At 48.4% G+C, this 17,896-nt stretch overlaps 1 protein-coding gene across 6 annotated transcripts in view; it reads right to left on the bottom strand.

Moving 5' to 3' along the window:
• Positions 1–17,896, bottom strand: part of LOC121554316 (phosphatidylinositol-binding clathrin assembly protein) — a 75,036-nt gene that overhangs the window by 53,250 nt on the left and 3,890 nt on the right. For all 6 annotated transcript variants that reach the window (XM_041867830.2, XM_041867831.2, XM_041867828.2 and 3 more), the window contains exon 2: positions 1,354–1,496. In XM_041867830.2, the coding sequence (XP_041723764.2) occupies positions 1,354–1,496 (143 nt within the window). The remainder of the gene's footprint in view (positions 1–1,353; positions 1,497–17,896) is intronic.

The following is a 17,896-nucleotide window of genomic DNA, read 5'->3' as shown; positions in this document are numbered from 1 at the left end:
CCACAGTGTGCCATCACAGCAGCAAGATGTGTGACCTGTTGCCACAAGAAAAGGGCAACCAGTGAAGAACAAACACCACTGTAAATACAACCCATATTTATGTTTATTTATTTTCCCATTTGTACTTTAACTATTTGCACATTGTTACAACACTGTATATATACACATAATATGGCATTTGAAATGTCTTTATTCTTTTGGAACTTCTGAGTGTAATGTTTACTGTTAATATTTATTGTTTATTTCCCTTTTGTTTATTATCTACTTCACTTGCTTTGGCAATGTTAACATACGTTTCCCATGCCAATAAAGCCCTTTGAATTGAATTGAATTGAGAGCCCGAGCGGGAGAGAGCCAGAACGGGAGAGAGCCCGAGCGGGAGAGAGCCCGAGCGGGAGAGAGCCCGAGCGGGAGAGAGCCCGAGCGGGAGAGAGCCCGAGCGGGAGAGAGCCAGAGCGGGAGAGAGCCCGAGCGGGAGAGAGTCCGAGCGGGAGAGAGTCCCAGCGAGCGGAGAGAGCCCGAGCGGGAGAGAGCCCGAGCGGGAGAGAGCCCGAGCGGGAGAGAGCCCCGGAGAGAGCCCGAGCGGGAGAGAGCCCGAGCGGGAGAGAGCCCGAGCGGGAGAGAGCCAGAGCGGGAGAGAGCCAGAGCGGGAGAGAGCCAGAGCGGGAGAGAGCCAGAGCGGGAGAGAGCCCGAGCGGGAGAGAGCCAGAGCGGGAGAGAGCCAGAGCGGGAGAGAGCCCGAGCGGGAGAGAGCCAGAGCGGGAGAGAGAAGGAGAGAGAGCGCGAGAGAGAAAAGCTTGGCAGGTGTACAGTATAAACCTCGGGTGAAGAATTAATGGAGTATTGATACTGGGTAGACTAAAACTAAACTCTACAACACAGTGCTGCCAACCGATCCAATCAAGACCAACACTATGGAATGGAGATTGGGATCCCTCTCTTTCTCCATGGTTCATTGTTTTGATCTCTCCCTCTTGCTCCATCTTTCTCCCTGCTCCATATCCTTCTTTTGATCCCCCTCTCTCTTTCTCTGGCCAGAGGACGTCTTAGAAACAACAGCATAAGAGAAAGAGGAAGCTACAAGAACGCTTACATCATCCTCATATGTGGAAATGTGCTTCTTGCTAAACTAGGGTGACAAGGTCCAGTGCCCTTTCTACGGAGTCGTCACAGAGTTGAAACAGTAAAAGTAGCTGACGTAATCATTATCAGTACAGTGGATGTTCTGCCCTCTTATCAAATAGAACATTTACCAGGAACACATTTCTCAAGAGCTCAACGCAGGCGTGGACTGAATTTAAAATGATCATTGAGAATACTATTGAAGGCCTTTGGGAGTGTGTTTTCACTTACCTCATTGCCGTACATCATGAGGTGGTGTGTAGCGATCAAAGCTTTGAAGACCACCACCCAGCTACTATTGGCTGTCCTCTCAAACAGGGTGTCAGCCAGCTGGGGGACCGACACGTTCATCTCATTGGTGCAGTGGATCAGGTCTGGAGGAGACAGAGAGAGACAGAGTTAGAGTTTAAGACACAAACACATGGAGAGACAGATGGAGAGAGAGACAGATGGAGAGAGAGACAGATGGAGAGAGAGACAGATGGAGAGAGAGACAGATGGAGAGAGAGACAGATGGAGAGACAGACAGATGGAGAGACAGACAGATGGAGAGACAGACAGGCACACGCAGATAGAGCCAGAGATCCAAACACGGACAAGAGAGAGGGTGGTGAGATCAGGGCCTGTATGCAGTTTAGATAGGGAAATCGAGGACAAGGAACGCTCTCACTCTCACTCAGATACACACACACTCACAGCGGTGTGACAGTGGACCTGAGCAAGTTAGAAATGAAGGACAAAGAGGGTAATAGGGGATTTCACTCACACAAACACAGAGACATCAAACATAGACTAGTACAAATTGGCCTTGGTGAGTTAAGGACATTTGATACAATGGATGGGGGCCTCAACATTTCAATTTGTTTCTTTTAGCCTAATATTGGAAGCCCCTAGAAACCTACCCCATCAAATGCAAATGAGAAGAAATCATAGAACGAGACCTTCCAATTCCAAAGCAACAGGGCTGTGACGATAGCAGTACCGCAATATTTTTTCCATGGCAAAAAGCAAAACACGAAGCAGACCAAAATCTTCGGTCCTTTAAAAACCTTCTGTATGTAAAATATTGTGCTATAGTTTAGAAAATAAATCAAATGTGACTACGGATGACAACATAATGATGTTTGTTTCCAACATTAGGGCAGTTTTCCTTTCCTTGCCATGATACTAATGAGTGTCGCGATACTGGTGTCGTCCCGGCCCTACAAAGCAATGTTCTGTTCTACATCGGCTGTTCCATTTAGATCATTCTATTGATAGTATGCGTATTGCATCATCCCTCTGCATGGGTCACACGTCTCCTTCTTATGCACCACAACAACAACTTTCACGGCCACTAGGGCTGTCACCGACTAAAAAAAACATCTGTTCTTTCGACCAATCGATTGGCCGAGATTTTAAAACGTGTATTTTTCCATAGATAGGATGTTTCTATGTGGTTTTAATCAAATCAACTATATTCACTGAGCTTGTCTGATGCGTTAAGCACACTGTTTGATTAAATAATTAAGACACACAAATGACTAGAGAGAGTCCGACCAACAATTGATTTGATTGTACACTGGGCTCAGAATTGCTGCACTGTGTAAAAAACAAAAGACAGCCAGTGACTGTGTGACTATAATTCAATCCTCCTGATTCCTGCTTACAAGCAAAAACTAAAGCAGGAAGTACCAGTGACTCGCTCAATATGGAAGTGGTCATATGACGGGGATGCTACGCTACAGGACTTTTTTGCTAGCACAGACTGGAATATGTTCCGGGATTCATTCAATGGCATTGAGGAGTATACCAACTCAGTCACCGGCTTCATCAATAAGTGCATCGACGACGTCGTCCCCACAGTGACAAATATCCCGACCAGCTGCCATGGATTACAGGCAACATCCGCATTGAGCTAAAGGCTAGAGCTGCTGCTTTCAAGGAGCGGGACACTAATCCGGACGCTTATAAGAAATCCCGCTACGCCCTCAGACGAACCATCAATCAGGCAAAGCATCAATACAGGATTAAGATTTAATCCTACTACACCGGCTCTGTCGCTCTTCGGATGTGGCAGGGCTTGAAAACTATTACGGACCACAAAGGGAAACCCAGCCGCGAGCTGCCCAGTGACGCGAGCATACCAGACGAGCTAAATGCCTTTTATGCTCACGTCGAGGAAAGCAACACTGAAGCATGCATGAGAGCACCAGCAGTTCCGGACGACTGTGTGATAACGCTCTCACGAGCCGATATGAACAAGACCTTTACACAGGTCAACATTCACAAAGCCGCGGGGCCAGACGGATTACCAGGATGTGTACTCAAAGCATGCGCGGACCAACTGGCAAGTGTCTTCACTGACATTATCAACCTCTCCCTGACCGAGTTTGTAATAACTACATGTTTCAAGCAGACCTGCCAAAATTATTACCGCCCCGTAGCACTCATGTTGGTAGCCATGAAGTGCTTTGAAAGGCTGGTCATGGCTCACATCAACAGCATAATCCCGGATACCCTATACCCACTCCAATTCGCATATCGCCCCAACAGATCCACAGATCGGGCCGCCCCCAGGTGGTAAGCGTAGGCAACAACACGTCTGCCACGCTGATCCTCAACACTGGGGCCCCTCAGGGGTGCGTGCTTAGTCCCCTCCTGTACTCCCTGCTCACCCACAACTGCGTGGCCAAACACGACTCCAACACCATCATTAAGTTTGCAGTCGACAACAGTGGTAGGCCTGATCACCGACAACGTTGAGAGCCTATAGGGAGGAGGTCAGAGACCTGGCAGTGTTGTGCCAGGACAACAACCATTACCTTAATGTGAGCAAGACAAAGGAGCTGATCGTGGACTATAGGAAAAGGTGGGCCGAACAGGACACCATTAACATCGACGGGGCTGTAGTGGAGCGGGTCGAGAGTTTCAAGTTCCTTGGTGTCCACATCACCAACAAACTATCATGGTCCAAACACACCAAGACAGTCTTGAAGAGGGCACGACAAGACCTTTCCCCCTCAGGTGACTGAAAAGATTTGGCATGGGTCCCCAGATCCTCAAAAAGTTATACAGCTGCACCATCGAGAGCATCCTGACTGGTTGCATCACCGCCTGGTATGGCAACTGCTCGGCATCTGACCGTAAGGCACTACAGAGGGTAGTGCGTACGGCCCAGTACATCACTGGGGCCAAGCTTCCTGCCATCCAGGACCTACATACTAGGCGGTGTCAGAGGAAGGCCCTAAAAATTGTCAAAGACTACAGTCACCCAAGCCATAGACTGTCCTCGCTGCTACCGCATGGCAAGTGGAACCGGAGCGCCAAGTCTAGGACCAAAAGGCTCCTTAACAGCTTCTACCCCCATGCCATAAGATTGCTGAACAATTAGTAAAATGGCCACCCGGACTATTTACATTGACACCTCCCCCCCATTTGTTTTTACACTGTTGCCACCCGCTGTCTATTATCTATGCATAGTCACTTTATCCCTACCTACATGTACAAATTACCTCGACTAACCTGTACCCCCGCACATTGACTCTGTACCGGTACCCCCTGTATATAGCCTTGTCATTGATATTTTATTGTGTTACATATTTATTTTTACTTTAGTTTATTTGGTAAATATTTTCTTAATTCATTTTTAACTGCATTGTTGGTTAAGAGCTTGTAAGTAAGCATTTCACATTAAGGTCTACACCTGTTGTATTCGGCGCATGTGACAAATAAAGTTTGATTTGATTTGACTAGCACCCGTTGGCTCTCTCTCCTCCCTGCTGTAGTGACCCCCACAGTGTTTATCGCGCTGTCTGTGTTGCTGAAACTGCAACATAATTACAGCCATTTCTGACTGAAAAGTTGTGTTACAGAAATTCCTCATTTGTTTAGGGAAAAATATTCCCTATCCCTTTGTTCTCTTTACGTGACACATGTATGCATCGCATCCACTAAAGACATCTCTGTCGACCAACAGCCTATCGACCAAATAATCGACCAGTTGCCTAAATGGGGTCAGTCCTAATGGCCACCAATTAGTACTTGTCCACCATAAAAAGTGAATGTGTTTTTTTTTTATTGTATTCTTACCCCTGCCGTCTCCTCCCACTCGCTCTCCCAAATCCCTCCCTCTTTTGTTCGACAACACGGGTACAGACTACACACACCCACCTGGTAACTTTGGAAACACCAATTCATTCGTCTGTAGCATCTCTCTCTCGCATATTAACATGTATATTGGGCAATGGGTCCAGGCTACATTAGGATTTCAGTGTGATATGAAAATGAATATTTAAGCAATAAGGCCCGAGGGTGTGTGGTATAACGGCCATTCTAAACTGGGTGGTTCGAGCCCTGAATGCTGATTGGGGTATGACAAAACATTTATTTGTACTGCTCTAATTACGTTAACCAGTTTATAATAGCAATAAGGCACCTCGGGGGTTTGTGATATATGACCAATATACCACGGCTAAGGGTGTTGCATCGTGCCTAAGAACAGCCCTTAGCTGTGGTAAATTGGCCATATACCACACCCCCTCGGGCCTTATTGCTTAAATATACCGTACCGAGGCTAAGGGTTGTTCTTATGCATGACACAATGTGGAGTACAGCCTGGATACAGCCCTTAGGCGTAGTATACTGGCCATATACCACAAACCCCCGAGGTGCCTTACTGCTATTATAAACTGGTCACCAACGTAATTAGAACAGTAAAAATAAATGTTTTGTCATACCCGTGGTATACCACGGCTTCCAGCCAATCAGCATTCAGGGCTCGAACCTCCCAGTTCATAATTAGTAATAAAACATGGGATCACTCTTTCCCAGAGCATGTTTCTGTCATTATACGCAGCAGAGCTGAGCAAGACCTGTTTAACAAAACCAATTTCAGATTTCTGTACTCTCTCTCTTCCCCATCTCATCACAGTCTCTTCCCCAGTCTCTTCCCCAGTCTCACCCCAGTCTCTTCCCCATCTCTCCCCCTCTTTCCAGTCTCTCTCCCCCTCTTCTCCCAGTCTCTCCCCCTCTTCCCAGTCTCTCCCCCTCTCCCCCTCTCCCCAGTCTCTCTCCCCCCTCTCCCCAGTCTCTCCCTCTCTTCCCAGTCTCTCTCTCCCCCCTCTCTCTCTCCCCCTCTCTCTCTCCCCCTCTCCCCAGTCTCTCCCCCCTCTTCCCAGTCTCTCCCCCCTCTCCCCAGTCTCTCCCCTCTTCCCAGTCTCTCCCCCCTCTTCCCAGTCTCTCCCCCTCTTCCCAGTCTCTCCCCCTCTCTTCCCAGTCTCTCCCCCTCTCTTCCCAGTCTCTCCCCCTCTCTTCCCAGTATCTCCCCCTCTCTTCCCAGTATCTCTCCCTCTTCCCAGTCTCTCCCCCTCTTCCCAGTCTCTCCCTCTCTTCCCAGTCTCTCCCCCTCTCTTCCCAGTCTCTCCCCATCTCTTCCCAGTCTCTCCCCCTCTCTTCCCAGTATCTCCCCCTCTCTTCCCAGTATCTCTCCCTCTTCCCAGTCTCTCCCCTCTTCCCAGTCTCTCCCTCTCTTCCCCAGTCTCTCCCCCTCTTCCCAGTCTCTCCCCTCTCTTCCCAGTCTCTCCCCCTCTTCCCAGTCTCTCCCCTCTCTTCCCAGTCTCTCCCCCTCTTCCCAGTCTCTCCCCTCTCTTCCCAGTCTCTCCCCCTCTTCCCAGTCTCTCCCCTCTCTTCCCAGTCTCTCCCCCTCTTCCCAGTCTCTCCCCCTCTTCCCAGTCTCTCCCCCTCTTCCCAGTCTCTCCCCTCTCTTCCCAGTCTCTCCCCCTCTTCCCAGTCTCTCCCCCTCTTCCCAGTCTCTCCCCCTCTTCCCAGTCTCTCCCCTCTCTTCCCAGTATCTCTCCCTCTCTCTCGCTCTTTTTCTGCACTTGTGTTTTTTCATCAGGATTGTGAAAGAGAGAAGAGCTGATTGGGTCCTGGGGGACCTGGTCTGAGTGTGTGTGTGAGAATGTGTCTATGCAAACGTGTGTGTGGCGTGTGTGTGTGGCGTGTGTGTAGCATGTGCGTGTGGCGTGTGTGTGTGGTGTGTGCATGTTCGAGGTGTGTCTGCTGTAATGTAGGGGATATGTGCTGACTTAATCAAAAGGGGGTGGAAACACATTTGGATGCCATTGATCACAGTCAGAGTCAGTTGTCTTAAACGGAGGGAGGAGGGAGGGAGACAAAAGAGACGGGGCAGATGGAGAGAGAGAGAGAGACAGCGAGAGAGCTGCAGTGTGAGCAGAGGCTGGTTCCATCTGGGGCGTGGTGGTGGTGGTGGTGGATCTCATCTTATCCAGCCTGCAATCTGCAGAAACCCTGACCATGCAGGGCTGAACAATTCCTCTTTTCCATCTCCTCTCTTCACCCTCCTCTTTTCTTCTCTTCCCCCTCTTGCTGTCCATCAGCAATGTTCGAGAGTGGCTGTGAAAACCCACATGCCAGCTAGACTTAGTGTGTGCGGCACCCTACACATGATGGCAATGTGTAACACAAACTCTCCTCTAATATCATGGCACAATTCTGGGAGATTCTACAAATATACACTGCTCAAAAAAATAAAGGGAACACTTAAACAACACAATGTAACTCCAAGTCAATCACACTTCTGTGAAATCAAACTGTCCACTTAGGAAGCAACACTGATTGACAATACATTTCACATGCTGTTGTGCAAATGGAATAGACAACAGGTGGAAATTATAGGCAATTAGCAAGACACCCCCAATAAAGGACTGGTTTTGCAGGTGGTGACCACAGACCACTTCTCAGTTCCTATGCTTCCTGGCTGATGTTTTGGTCACATTTGAATGCTGACGGTGCTTTCACTCTAGTGGTAGCATGAGACGGAGTCTACAACCCACACAAGTGGCTCAGGTAGTGCAGCTCATCCAGGATGGCACATCAATGCGAGCTGTGGCAAGAAGGTTTGCTGTGTCTGTCAGCGTAGTGTCCAGAGCATGGAGGCGCTACCAGGAGACAGGCCAGTACATCAGGAGACGAGGAGGAGGCCGTAGGAGGGCAACAACCCAGCAGCAGGACTGCTACCTCCGCCTTTGTGCAAGGAGGAGCAGTAGGAGCACTGCCAGAGCCCTGCAAAATGACCTCCAGCAGGCCACAAATGTGCATGTGTCTGCTCAAACGGTCAGAAACAGACTCCATGAGGGTGGTATGAGGGCCCGACGTCCACAGGTGGGGGTTGTGCTTATAGCCCAACACCGTGCAGGACGTTTGGCATTTGCCAGAGAACACCAAGATTGGCAAATTCGCCACCTGCGCCCTGTGCTCTTCACAGATGAAAGCAGGTTCACACTGAGCACGTGACAGAGTCTGGAGACGCTGTGGAGAACGTTCTGCTGCCTGCAACATCCTCCAGCATGACCGGTTTGGCGGTGGGTCAGTCATGGTGTGGGGTGGCATTTCTTTGGGGGGCCGCACAGCCCTCCATGTGCTCGCCAGAGGTAGCCTGACTGCCATTAGGTACCGAGATGAGATCCTCAGACCCCTTGTGAGACCATATGCTGGTGCGGTTGGCCCTGGGTTCCTCCTAATGCAAGACAATGCTAGACCTCATGTGGCTGGAGTGTGTCAGCAGTTCCTGCAAGAGGAAGGCATTGATGCTATGGACTGGCCCGCCCGTTCCCCAGACCTGAATCCAATTGAGCACATCTGGGACATCATGTCTCGCTCCATCCACCAACGCCACGTTGCACCAGACTGTCCAGGAGTTGGTGGATGCTTTAGTCCAGGTCTGGGAGGAGATCCCTCAGGAGACCATCCGCCACCTCATCAGGAGCATGCCCGGGCGTTGTAGGGAGGTCATACAGGCACGTGGAGGCCACACACACTACTGAGCCTCATTTTGACTTGTTTTAAGGACATTACATCAAAGTTGGATCAGCCTGTATTGTGGTTTTCCACTTTAATTTTGAGGGTGACTCCAAATCCAGACCTCCATGGGTTGATAAATTTGATTTCCATTGATAGTTTTTGTGTGATTTTGTTGTCAGCACATTCAACTATGTAAAGAAAAAAGTATTTAATAAGATCATTTCATTCATTCAGATCTAGGATGTGTTATTTTAGTGTTCCCTTTATTTTTTTGAGCAGTGTATTGTAGAACACTGAGGGATTCCAGAACTCCGAAGACATTCTAGAAAACCACAGACATTCTAGAACACCAGAGATTCTAGAGATTCAGTGAGAGATGGACAGTGACAAAGAGGGCATGAGCAGTGAGCTCATCTGTCCTCCTCAGAGTTGACAGACAGCCCCTCTCTGTGTTCCAGTGTGTGTGTGTGTTTCTGTGTGTGTTCCAATGCACACAGCGCCATTGTTCCTTTCAGCAGGGTTCAACAGGGCTGGCATGACCTTTGCCCTCTGGGTTGCACTGGTCAGTCCCCGTAATGGGGAGCTCCTGGTACAGGCCTGAGCTTAGGGCTCTTACCTCATCACCACACACACACACACACACACACAGTCAAATACAATAGGCTAGGAGACGGAGAGGCAAGGGACTATGGTGGGGTGAGAGTGACCAAGCAAACAACAACTGGAGAGGAAGGATAGCTAGGACTCTCAACGGACATGAAGTCAGTCAAGTGAGACTATCAGTGGAAGCATTTCAAGCCTCAAGTATGAAACATCCCTCTAAAATGTATATGCCCACTCCATTTAGAAGACGAAGCCTGTTGACTATTGAGAGATGCAGCCCTCGAGATGAGCTACATAAGGTGAAGTGAGTTGTAGCACACTGTAGGTCAGCCACTAGCTAGCCTGACCTAGAAGGAGATATGGAGGGGGAACAGTCAGTGCTGCCAGCTGTAGGTCAGCCACTAGCTAGCCTGACCTAGGAGAGATGGAGGGGGAACAGTCAGTGCTGCCAGCTGTAGGTCAGCCACTAGCTAGCCTGACCTAGGAGAGATGGAGGGGGAACAGTCAGTGCTGCCAGCTGTAGGAAGTAGGACGTGAGCAGGTGGAGAGAGAGGGAGCACTAGGCGCCAGGTGGTCGAGCCAGGCAGGGGAAGAAAGACTACATCTGGCCCAGCTGCCAGCCTCCTTGCTGGGGTCGGTTCTCCTTGCCTCCCCCCCGCCCCCTCCTCCTCGCCTCCCGCTTGCATATCTATAAAAAGGTATGCTAATCTGCCATATTATCTGTACAAAAAATTCTAACACACACAGATGCATACATGTACACAACCTAAAGATGGGGAGGATAGGGGGAAGATTAAAGAGGAGCACCTCGCATATCTTATCATCTCCTGCTGTCTGCCTGCCTGACACACACGATGGTGGGTTTACCGAAAAGAGAATTCCCCTGCATGAAGAGAGAGAGAGAAAGCGAGAGAAAGACAGACAAGGGGGGTAGAAAGAGAGGGAGGTAGAGAGAGAGAGAGAGGGAGGAGGTATAGATGGCAGAAGGTGTATAAATAACTATATTAAGAGTATACAGTTCCATCTCTTATTTCCCTTCTCCCTTTGTGTCTCCTCCGTGACTCTCCCGTCTTTCTCCGTTTTAGATTACCCTGTTTCTGTTCTCATGGCGACCAAGGCATGACCATGATCGAGTTTAGAACCACGTCGGCGTCGAGGGGATTCTACAATTCCTCCACAACACAATGGGAATTGGTATGTCTGTGTAGAAAGATGTAATATTTCATAATTCCTTTTATTCCAAAACCATAATTCCACCACTGAACCACAGGCTCTGGTGAAATTATTTGCTTGAGGCGCATCCTCTATTTTCAGTTCCGATCCATCAAAAGGAGGTGTGTGTGTGTGTGTGTGTACACAAAGGAAACTAGAGCCTGGAGCTGCAGAGAAAGAAGCCAAACCATCCTGAAATGCAGTCATACGGTTTTGCACTGCCTTCCTAACAATCCAACTGAATCATGTGCATTCAAATCTAATGACGCAGACGATGTGAATAAAGCAAGATTGCTGCCGACTTGACGTTAGGCCAAACCAAGAGAAACCATGCCTGATCTAGGATCAGTTTCCCATTTCAGATCATAGTCAATAAGGTTATATTGACAAAAGGGGACCTGATTCTAGCTCAGCACTCCAACTCTCAGCTGCTTTGTGAATATGGGCTCAGCCACCCAGGTTCCTGGCTCACTCTTGGTAGAGTATTCTCTCCAATCTCCCTCATTCCCTCTCTCTCTCTCTCTCTCTCCCCCATTCTCTGTCGTCTGTGTCTCTCACACCTCTCCATTTCCTCTCCTCTCGACTACTGTAGAGTCCTGTGGTAGTCTGTTCCATGGTCGTGTGAATCCAGAGCTGCCGCGCCAGCCAGCCAGCCAGCCAGCCAGCCAGGGTGGGTACGAAGGTAGACAGTCTTCCATGCTCTCTTTCTCTCCCCCTCCCTCCCTCTGGAGTTGTGTGATTCCTACTAGCCTTGTGGACTCCCTCGCGCTCTCCTTCGTTCTCCCTTTAGGACGACTCTTGGTCTGTAGTCTGTTCCATGGTCGTGTGAATCCAGCCTAGACGAGCTGCCGAGCGAGAGAGAGAGAGAGGACAGGGAGAGGGAGAGGAAGAGGGAGAGAGAGCGTGCCAGGGGAGGGGAGAAAGGTACACAACAAGCCGGCAGACATGGCCAAAGGACCCAGCCAGGCTAAAAATACCCTGTAGATGACAGGAGCGCTAAAATGTTCCATACACATAGAGCTCCTAGACACACACACACCTTTTATTCGGAGTCCACTACACAGAAACTCTTGCAAACACATGCACACACTTGACTCAACTACAGAGCACTATCCTTTTTCCGACCTGTTTGAAAGAGTTTTCCACTGTCTCGAGGGTCCAGCACTAGGCTGCTCACTAAAAGCTGGCTCCACAGTGAACCAGACTGTCAGCTGGCTCCACAGTGAACCCGACTGTCAGCTGGCTCCACAGTGAACCCGACTGTCAGCTGGCTCCACAGTGAACCCGACTGTCAGCTGGCTCCACAGTGAACCAGACTGTCAGCTGGCTCCACAGTGAACCAGACTGTCAGCTGGCTCCACAGTGAACCAGACTGTCAGCTGGCTCCACAGTGAACCAGACTGTCAGCTGGCTCCACAGTGAACCCGACTGTCAGCTGGCTCCACAGTGAACCAGACTGTCAGCTGGCTCCACAGTGAACCAGACTGTCAGCTGGCTCCACAGTGAACCCGACTGTCAGCTGGCTCCACAGTGAACCCGACTGTCAGCTGGCTCCACAGTGAACCCGACTGTCAGCTGGCTCCACAGTGAACCAGACTGTCAGCTGGCTCCACAGTGAACCCGACTGTCAGCTGGCTCCACAGTGAACCCGACTGTCAGCTGGCTCCACAGTGAACCCGACTGTCAGCTGGCTCCACAGTGAACCCGACTGTCAGCTGGCTCCACAGTGAACCAGACTGTCAGCTGGCTCCACAGTGAACCAGACTGTCAGCTGGCTCCACAGTGAACCAGACTGTCAGCTGGCTCCACAGTGAACCCGACTGTCAGCTGGCTCCACAGTGAACCAGACTGTCAGCTGGCTCCACAGTGAACCAGACTGTCAGCTGGCTCCACAGTGAACCAGACTGTCAGCTGGCTCCACAGTGAACCCGACTGTCAGCTGGCTCCACAGTGAACCCGACTGTCAGCTGGCTCCACAGTGAACCCGACTGTCAGCTGGCTCCACAGTGAACCAGACTGTCAGCTGGCTCCACAGTGAACCAGACTGTCAGCTGGCTCCACAGTGAACCAGACTGTCAGCTGGCTCCACAGTGAACCCGACTGTCAGCTGGCTCCACAGTGAACCAGACTGTCAGCTGGCTCCACAGTGAACCAGACTGTCAGCTGGCTCCACAGTGAACCCGACTGTCAGCTGTTACCCTCTTCTGCCCTGTAACAAAGTGTCGCAATAGCCACACACACACAATACTACGCAACCCGTTTCCTTTGTCGATGATAAGCTGCATTAGTAGTGGACTAGAGCTAGCCTGTAGCTGCGTCCAAAATGCCCCCCTTTTCCCTTTAAAGTCCACTACAATATACAAGGAATAGGCTGTCATTTGGGACAGTGTCAAGGTTGAGAAGGGCTGTTCTGGCACCATATCAAGTAGTCATAAGTGACATGCAGTGAGACAACAAAATGGCTTTAAAAAACAGTCACATCGCATTGTTGGTCGGACGGACAGACATCTTAAATGAGTGTGTTGACATTCTGACATGCAAACAGTATGTGAGAGGTAGGTCTAGGCTTTTATTCAAGCCTGACGAAGACCTAGGCTACAGTGGGCAAACATGGTTGTATTATTTACCCATTGTGGTGTGTCTAAGGTGACTTCCCCTCTCATATTCTGCTTTATATGGGATGTAGCTGAATTACACTGAATTAGCCCTATGAACGACTCATACGTCTATTCTACAACGCCTGGAAATCTGCCCCCTTTACTCTCTGTACCCAACGCACTAGAAGACCAGTTCTTAAAGCCTTTAGCCGTATCCTTATTCTAGTCCTCCTCTGTTCCTCTGGTGATGTAGAGGCTAACCCAGGCCCTGCAGCCCCCAGTATCACTCCTACTCCCCAAGAGCTATCATTTGTTGACTTCTGTAACCGTAAAAGCATAGTTTTTTTGCATGTTAACATTAGAAGCCTCCTCCCTAAGTTTGAGTTATTCACTGCGTTAGCACACTCCGCCAACCCTGATGTTCTAGCAGTGTCTGAATCCTGGCTTAGGAAGGCCACCAAAAATTCAGAAATGTCCATCCCCAACTACAACATTTTCCATCTAGATAGAACTGCCAAAGGGGGTGGAGTTGCAATCTACTGTAGAGATAGCCTGAAGAGCTCTATCATACTATCCAGGTCTGTGCCCAAACAGTTTGAGCTACTACTGCTAAAAATCCACCTTTCCAGAAATAAGTCTCTCACTGTTGCCGCTTGCTACAGACCCCCCTCAGCCCCCAGCTGTGCCCTGGAAACCATATGTGAATTGATTGCCCCCCATCTATCCTCAGAGTTCGTACTGCTTGGTGACCTAAACTGGGATATGCTTAACACCCCGGCCATCCTACAATCCAAACTAGATGCCCTCAATCTCACACAAATTATCAAGGAACCTACCAGGTACAACCCTAAATCTGTAAACATGGGCACCCTTATAGATATCATCCTGACTAATTTACCCTCTAAATACACCTCCGATGTCTTCAACCAGGATCTCAGCGATCACTGCCTTATTGCCTGCGTCCGTAATGGGTCCGCGGTCAAACGACCACCCCTCATCACTGTCAAAAGCTCTCTAAAACCCTTTAGCGAGCAGGCCTTCCTAATTGACCTGGCCCAGGTATCCTGGATGGATATCGATCTCATTCCGTCAGTAGAGGATGCCTGGTTGTTCTTTAAAAGTGTTTTCCTCTCAATCTTAAATAAGCATGCCCCATTCAAAAAATTCAGAACTAAGAACAGATATAGCCCCTGGTTCTCCTCAGACTTGACTGCCCTTGACCAGCACAAAAACATCCTGTGGAGTACTGCATTAGCATCGAATAGCCCCCACGATATGCAACTTTTCAGGGAAGTTAGGAACCAATATACACAAGCAGTTAGGAAAGCAAAGGCTAGCTTTTTCAAACAGAAATGTGCATCCTGTAGCACTAACTCCAAAAAGTTTTGGTACACTGTAAAGTCCATGGAGAATAAGAGCACCTCCTCCCAGCTGCCCACTGCACTGAGGCTAGGAAACACTATCACCAACGATAAAAAAAAACATCGAGAATTTCAACAAGCATTTTGCTACGGCTGGCCATGCTTTCCACCTGGCTACCACTACCCCAGTCACCAGCTCTGCACCCTCCGCTGCAACTTGCCCATGCCCCCATGCCCCCCCCGCTTCTCCTTCACACAAATTCAGACAGCTGATGTTCTGAAAGAGCTGCAAAATCTGGACCCCTACAAATCATCTGGGCTAGACAATCTGGACCCTTTCTTTTTTAAATTAGCCGCCAAAATTGTCGCAACCCCTATTACTAGCCTGTTCAACCTCTCTTTCATAACGTCTGAGATCCCCAGAGATTGGAAAGCTGCCACGGTCATCCCCCTCTTCAAAGGGGGTGACACTCTAGATCCAAACTCTTACAGACCTATATCCATCCTGCCCTGCCTTTCGAAAGTTTTTGAAAGCCAAGTTAACAAACAGATCACCGACCATTTCGAATCACACCGTACCTTCTCCGCTATGCAATCCGGTTTCCGAGCTGGTCATGGGTGCACCTCAGTCACGCTCAAGGTCCTAAACGATATTATAACCGCGATCGATAATAGACAGTACTGTGCAGCCGTCTTCATCGACCTGGCCAAGGCTTTTGACTCTGTCAACCACAGCATTCTTATTGGCAGACTAAATAGCCTTGGTTTCTCAAATGACTGCCTCGCCTGGTTCACCAACTACTTCTCAGATAGAGTTCAATAAGTCAAATCGGAGGGCCTGTTGTCTGGACCTATGGCAGTCTATGGGGGTGCCACAGGGTTCAATTCTTGGGCCGACTCTTTTCTCGGTGTATATCAATGATGTCTTGCTGCTGGTGATTCTCAGATCCACCTCTATGCAGACGACACCATTTTGTATACATCTGGCCCTTCATTCGACACTGTGTTAACAAACCTCCAAACGAGCTTCAACGCCATACAACACTCCTTCCGTAGCCTCCAACTGCTCTTAAACACTAGTAAAACTAAATGCATGCTCTTCAATCGAACGCTGCTGGCACCCGCCCACCCGACTAGAATCACTACTCTCGACGGGTCTGACCTAGAGCATGTGGACAACTACAAATACCTAGGTGTCTGGTTAGACTGTAAACTCTCCTTCCAGACTCACATTAAGCATCTCCAATCCAGAGTTAAATCCAGAATCGGCTTCCCATTTTGCAACAAAGCCTCCTTTACTCATGCTGCCAAACATGCCCTCGTTAAAAACTGACTATCCTACGGATCCTTGACTTCGGCGATGTTATTTACAAAATAGCCTCCAACACTCTACTCAGCAAATTGGATGTAGTCTATCACAGTGCCATCCGTTTTGTCACCAAAGCCCCATATACTACCCACCACTGTGACCTGTACGCTCTTGTTGGCTGGTCCTCACTACATATTCTTCACCAAACCCACTGGCTCCAGGCCATCTATAAATCATTGCTAGGCAAATCCCTGCCTTATCTTAGCTCATTGGTCACCATAGCAACACCCACCCGTAGTATGCGCTCCAGCAGGTATATCTCACTGGTCATCCCCAAAGCCAACACCTCCTTTGGCCGCCATTCCTTCCAGTTCTCTGCTGCCAATGACTGGAACGAACTGCAAAAATCTCTGAAGCTGGAGACTCTTATCTCCCTCACTAACTTTAAGCATCAGTTGTCAGAGCACCTTACCGATCACTGCACCTGTACACAGCCCATCTGAAATTAGCCCACCCAACTACCTCATCCCCATATAGTTATGTATTTTGCTCATTTGCACCCCAGTATCTCTATTTGCACATCATCTCTTGCACATCTATCATTCCAGTGTTAATACTAATTGTAATTATTTTGCACTATGGCCTATTTATTGCCTTACCTCAATAACTTGCTACATTTGCACACAGTGTATATATATTTTATGTTGTATTTTTGACTTTATGTTTTGTTTTACCCCATATGTAACTCTGTGTTGTTGTTTTTAATCGCACTGTTTTGCTTTATCTTGGCCAGGTCGCAGTTGTAAATGATAACTTGTTCTCAACTGGCTTACCTGGTTAAATAAAAAAATTAAAATGAGAACCTGTTCTCAACTGGCTTACCTGGTTAAATAAAAAAATTAAACAATACCATTACTCAGTGAAAAGGGGCAGAACTAGGCTCTGTCTGGAACTCCTGTAGCTTGAACCAACTGGTTGCTCTGTTCTGTGACTCTTGGCAGTTGGCCGCCATGACAACAGCACGGAAGTATTAGGAAAGGATTGGGCTTAAATGTTACAACTTCCACAAAATAACCATGACAACTAGGCCTCACGCAATGCAAGGCTGTGTAGGCATAGTGGCAGACACAGGTCTCAGAACAAACTGGTTGATAGCATCAAGGCATCTCTCTCCCTTACAACATGCAAATAGCTGAGCAATTCATCTCCCCTATCAGAGGGGTATATTACAAAGCAGGATCAATGAGTTAGCCAGCTAACTTTGAAAAGCAACCCAAAATAACTATGGATTTTCTGGTTCATTAAAAAAGCTAAACTTAGATATGCGTTATGGTTTGTTGAATCAATTACACCATGTCAATTTCAAGATTATCTTTAAAAAATATATATAATACAAATAAACAAAATAATATTTAAGCGTTAGCTGGCTAACTCCTGGATCCTGCTTTGTAGTATACCCATCAGGTAGGACCTTTCTTTCAATGGGAGTCCACAGTAGGCCTACATCTTGGAATTGTTGCTGCTATATTAGCCTAATTCCTGTTTATTTAGGCATATTCATTTAACTGGAACCATATCCGCTAGGCTTTCCTTTTACAACAGCTAGGCTATGTCATCTCTGCACCCAGAACCAAATTTCCCGCTACTTGAATTAACATAAAAGTTAACATCCATCACGATAGACTAGCCTAAAAAAGCCTAACAAATCACAAACACTAGTTCACCAGTTCCAGTTAGAACCAATGGTGTATATATAAATCATTGGCTATAACCATGACAACAGATAAGCCTACTTTAAATGGAGGAGGGAACCAGCATCATCTCTAGGAGCCCAGCCAGGAGTAATTGAGGGGGACAGTCCCAATCATAAGACTAAATGGCTTCAAAAC

Source organism: Coregonus clupeaformis, chromosome 27, assembly GCF_020615455.1.
Source record: "Coregonus clupeaformis isolate EN_2021a chromosome 27, ASM2061545v1, whole genome shotgun sequence".
In the NCBI taxonomy this organism is placed as follows: domain Eukaryota; kingdom Metazoa; phylum Chordata; class Actinopteri; order Salmoniformes; family Salmonidae; genus Coregonus; species Coregonus clupeaformis.
This window is presented reverse-complemented; position numbering and strand designations above follow the sequence as displayed.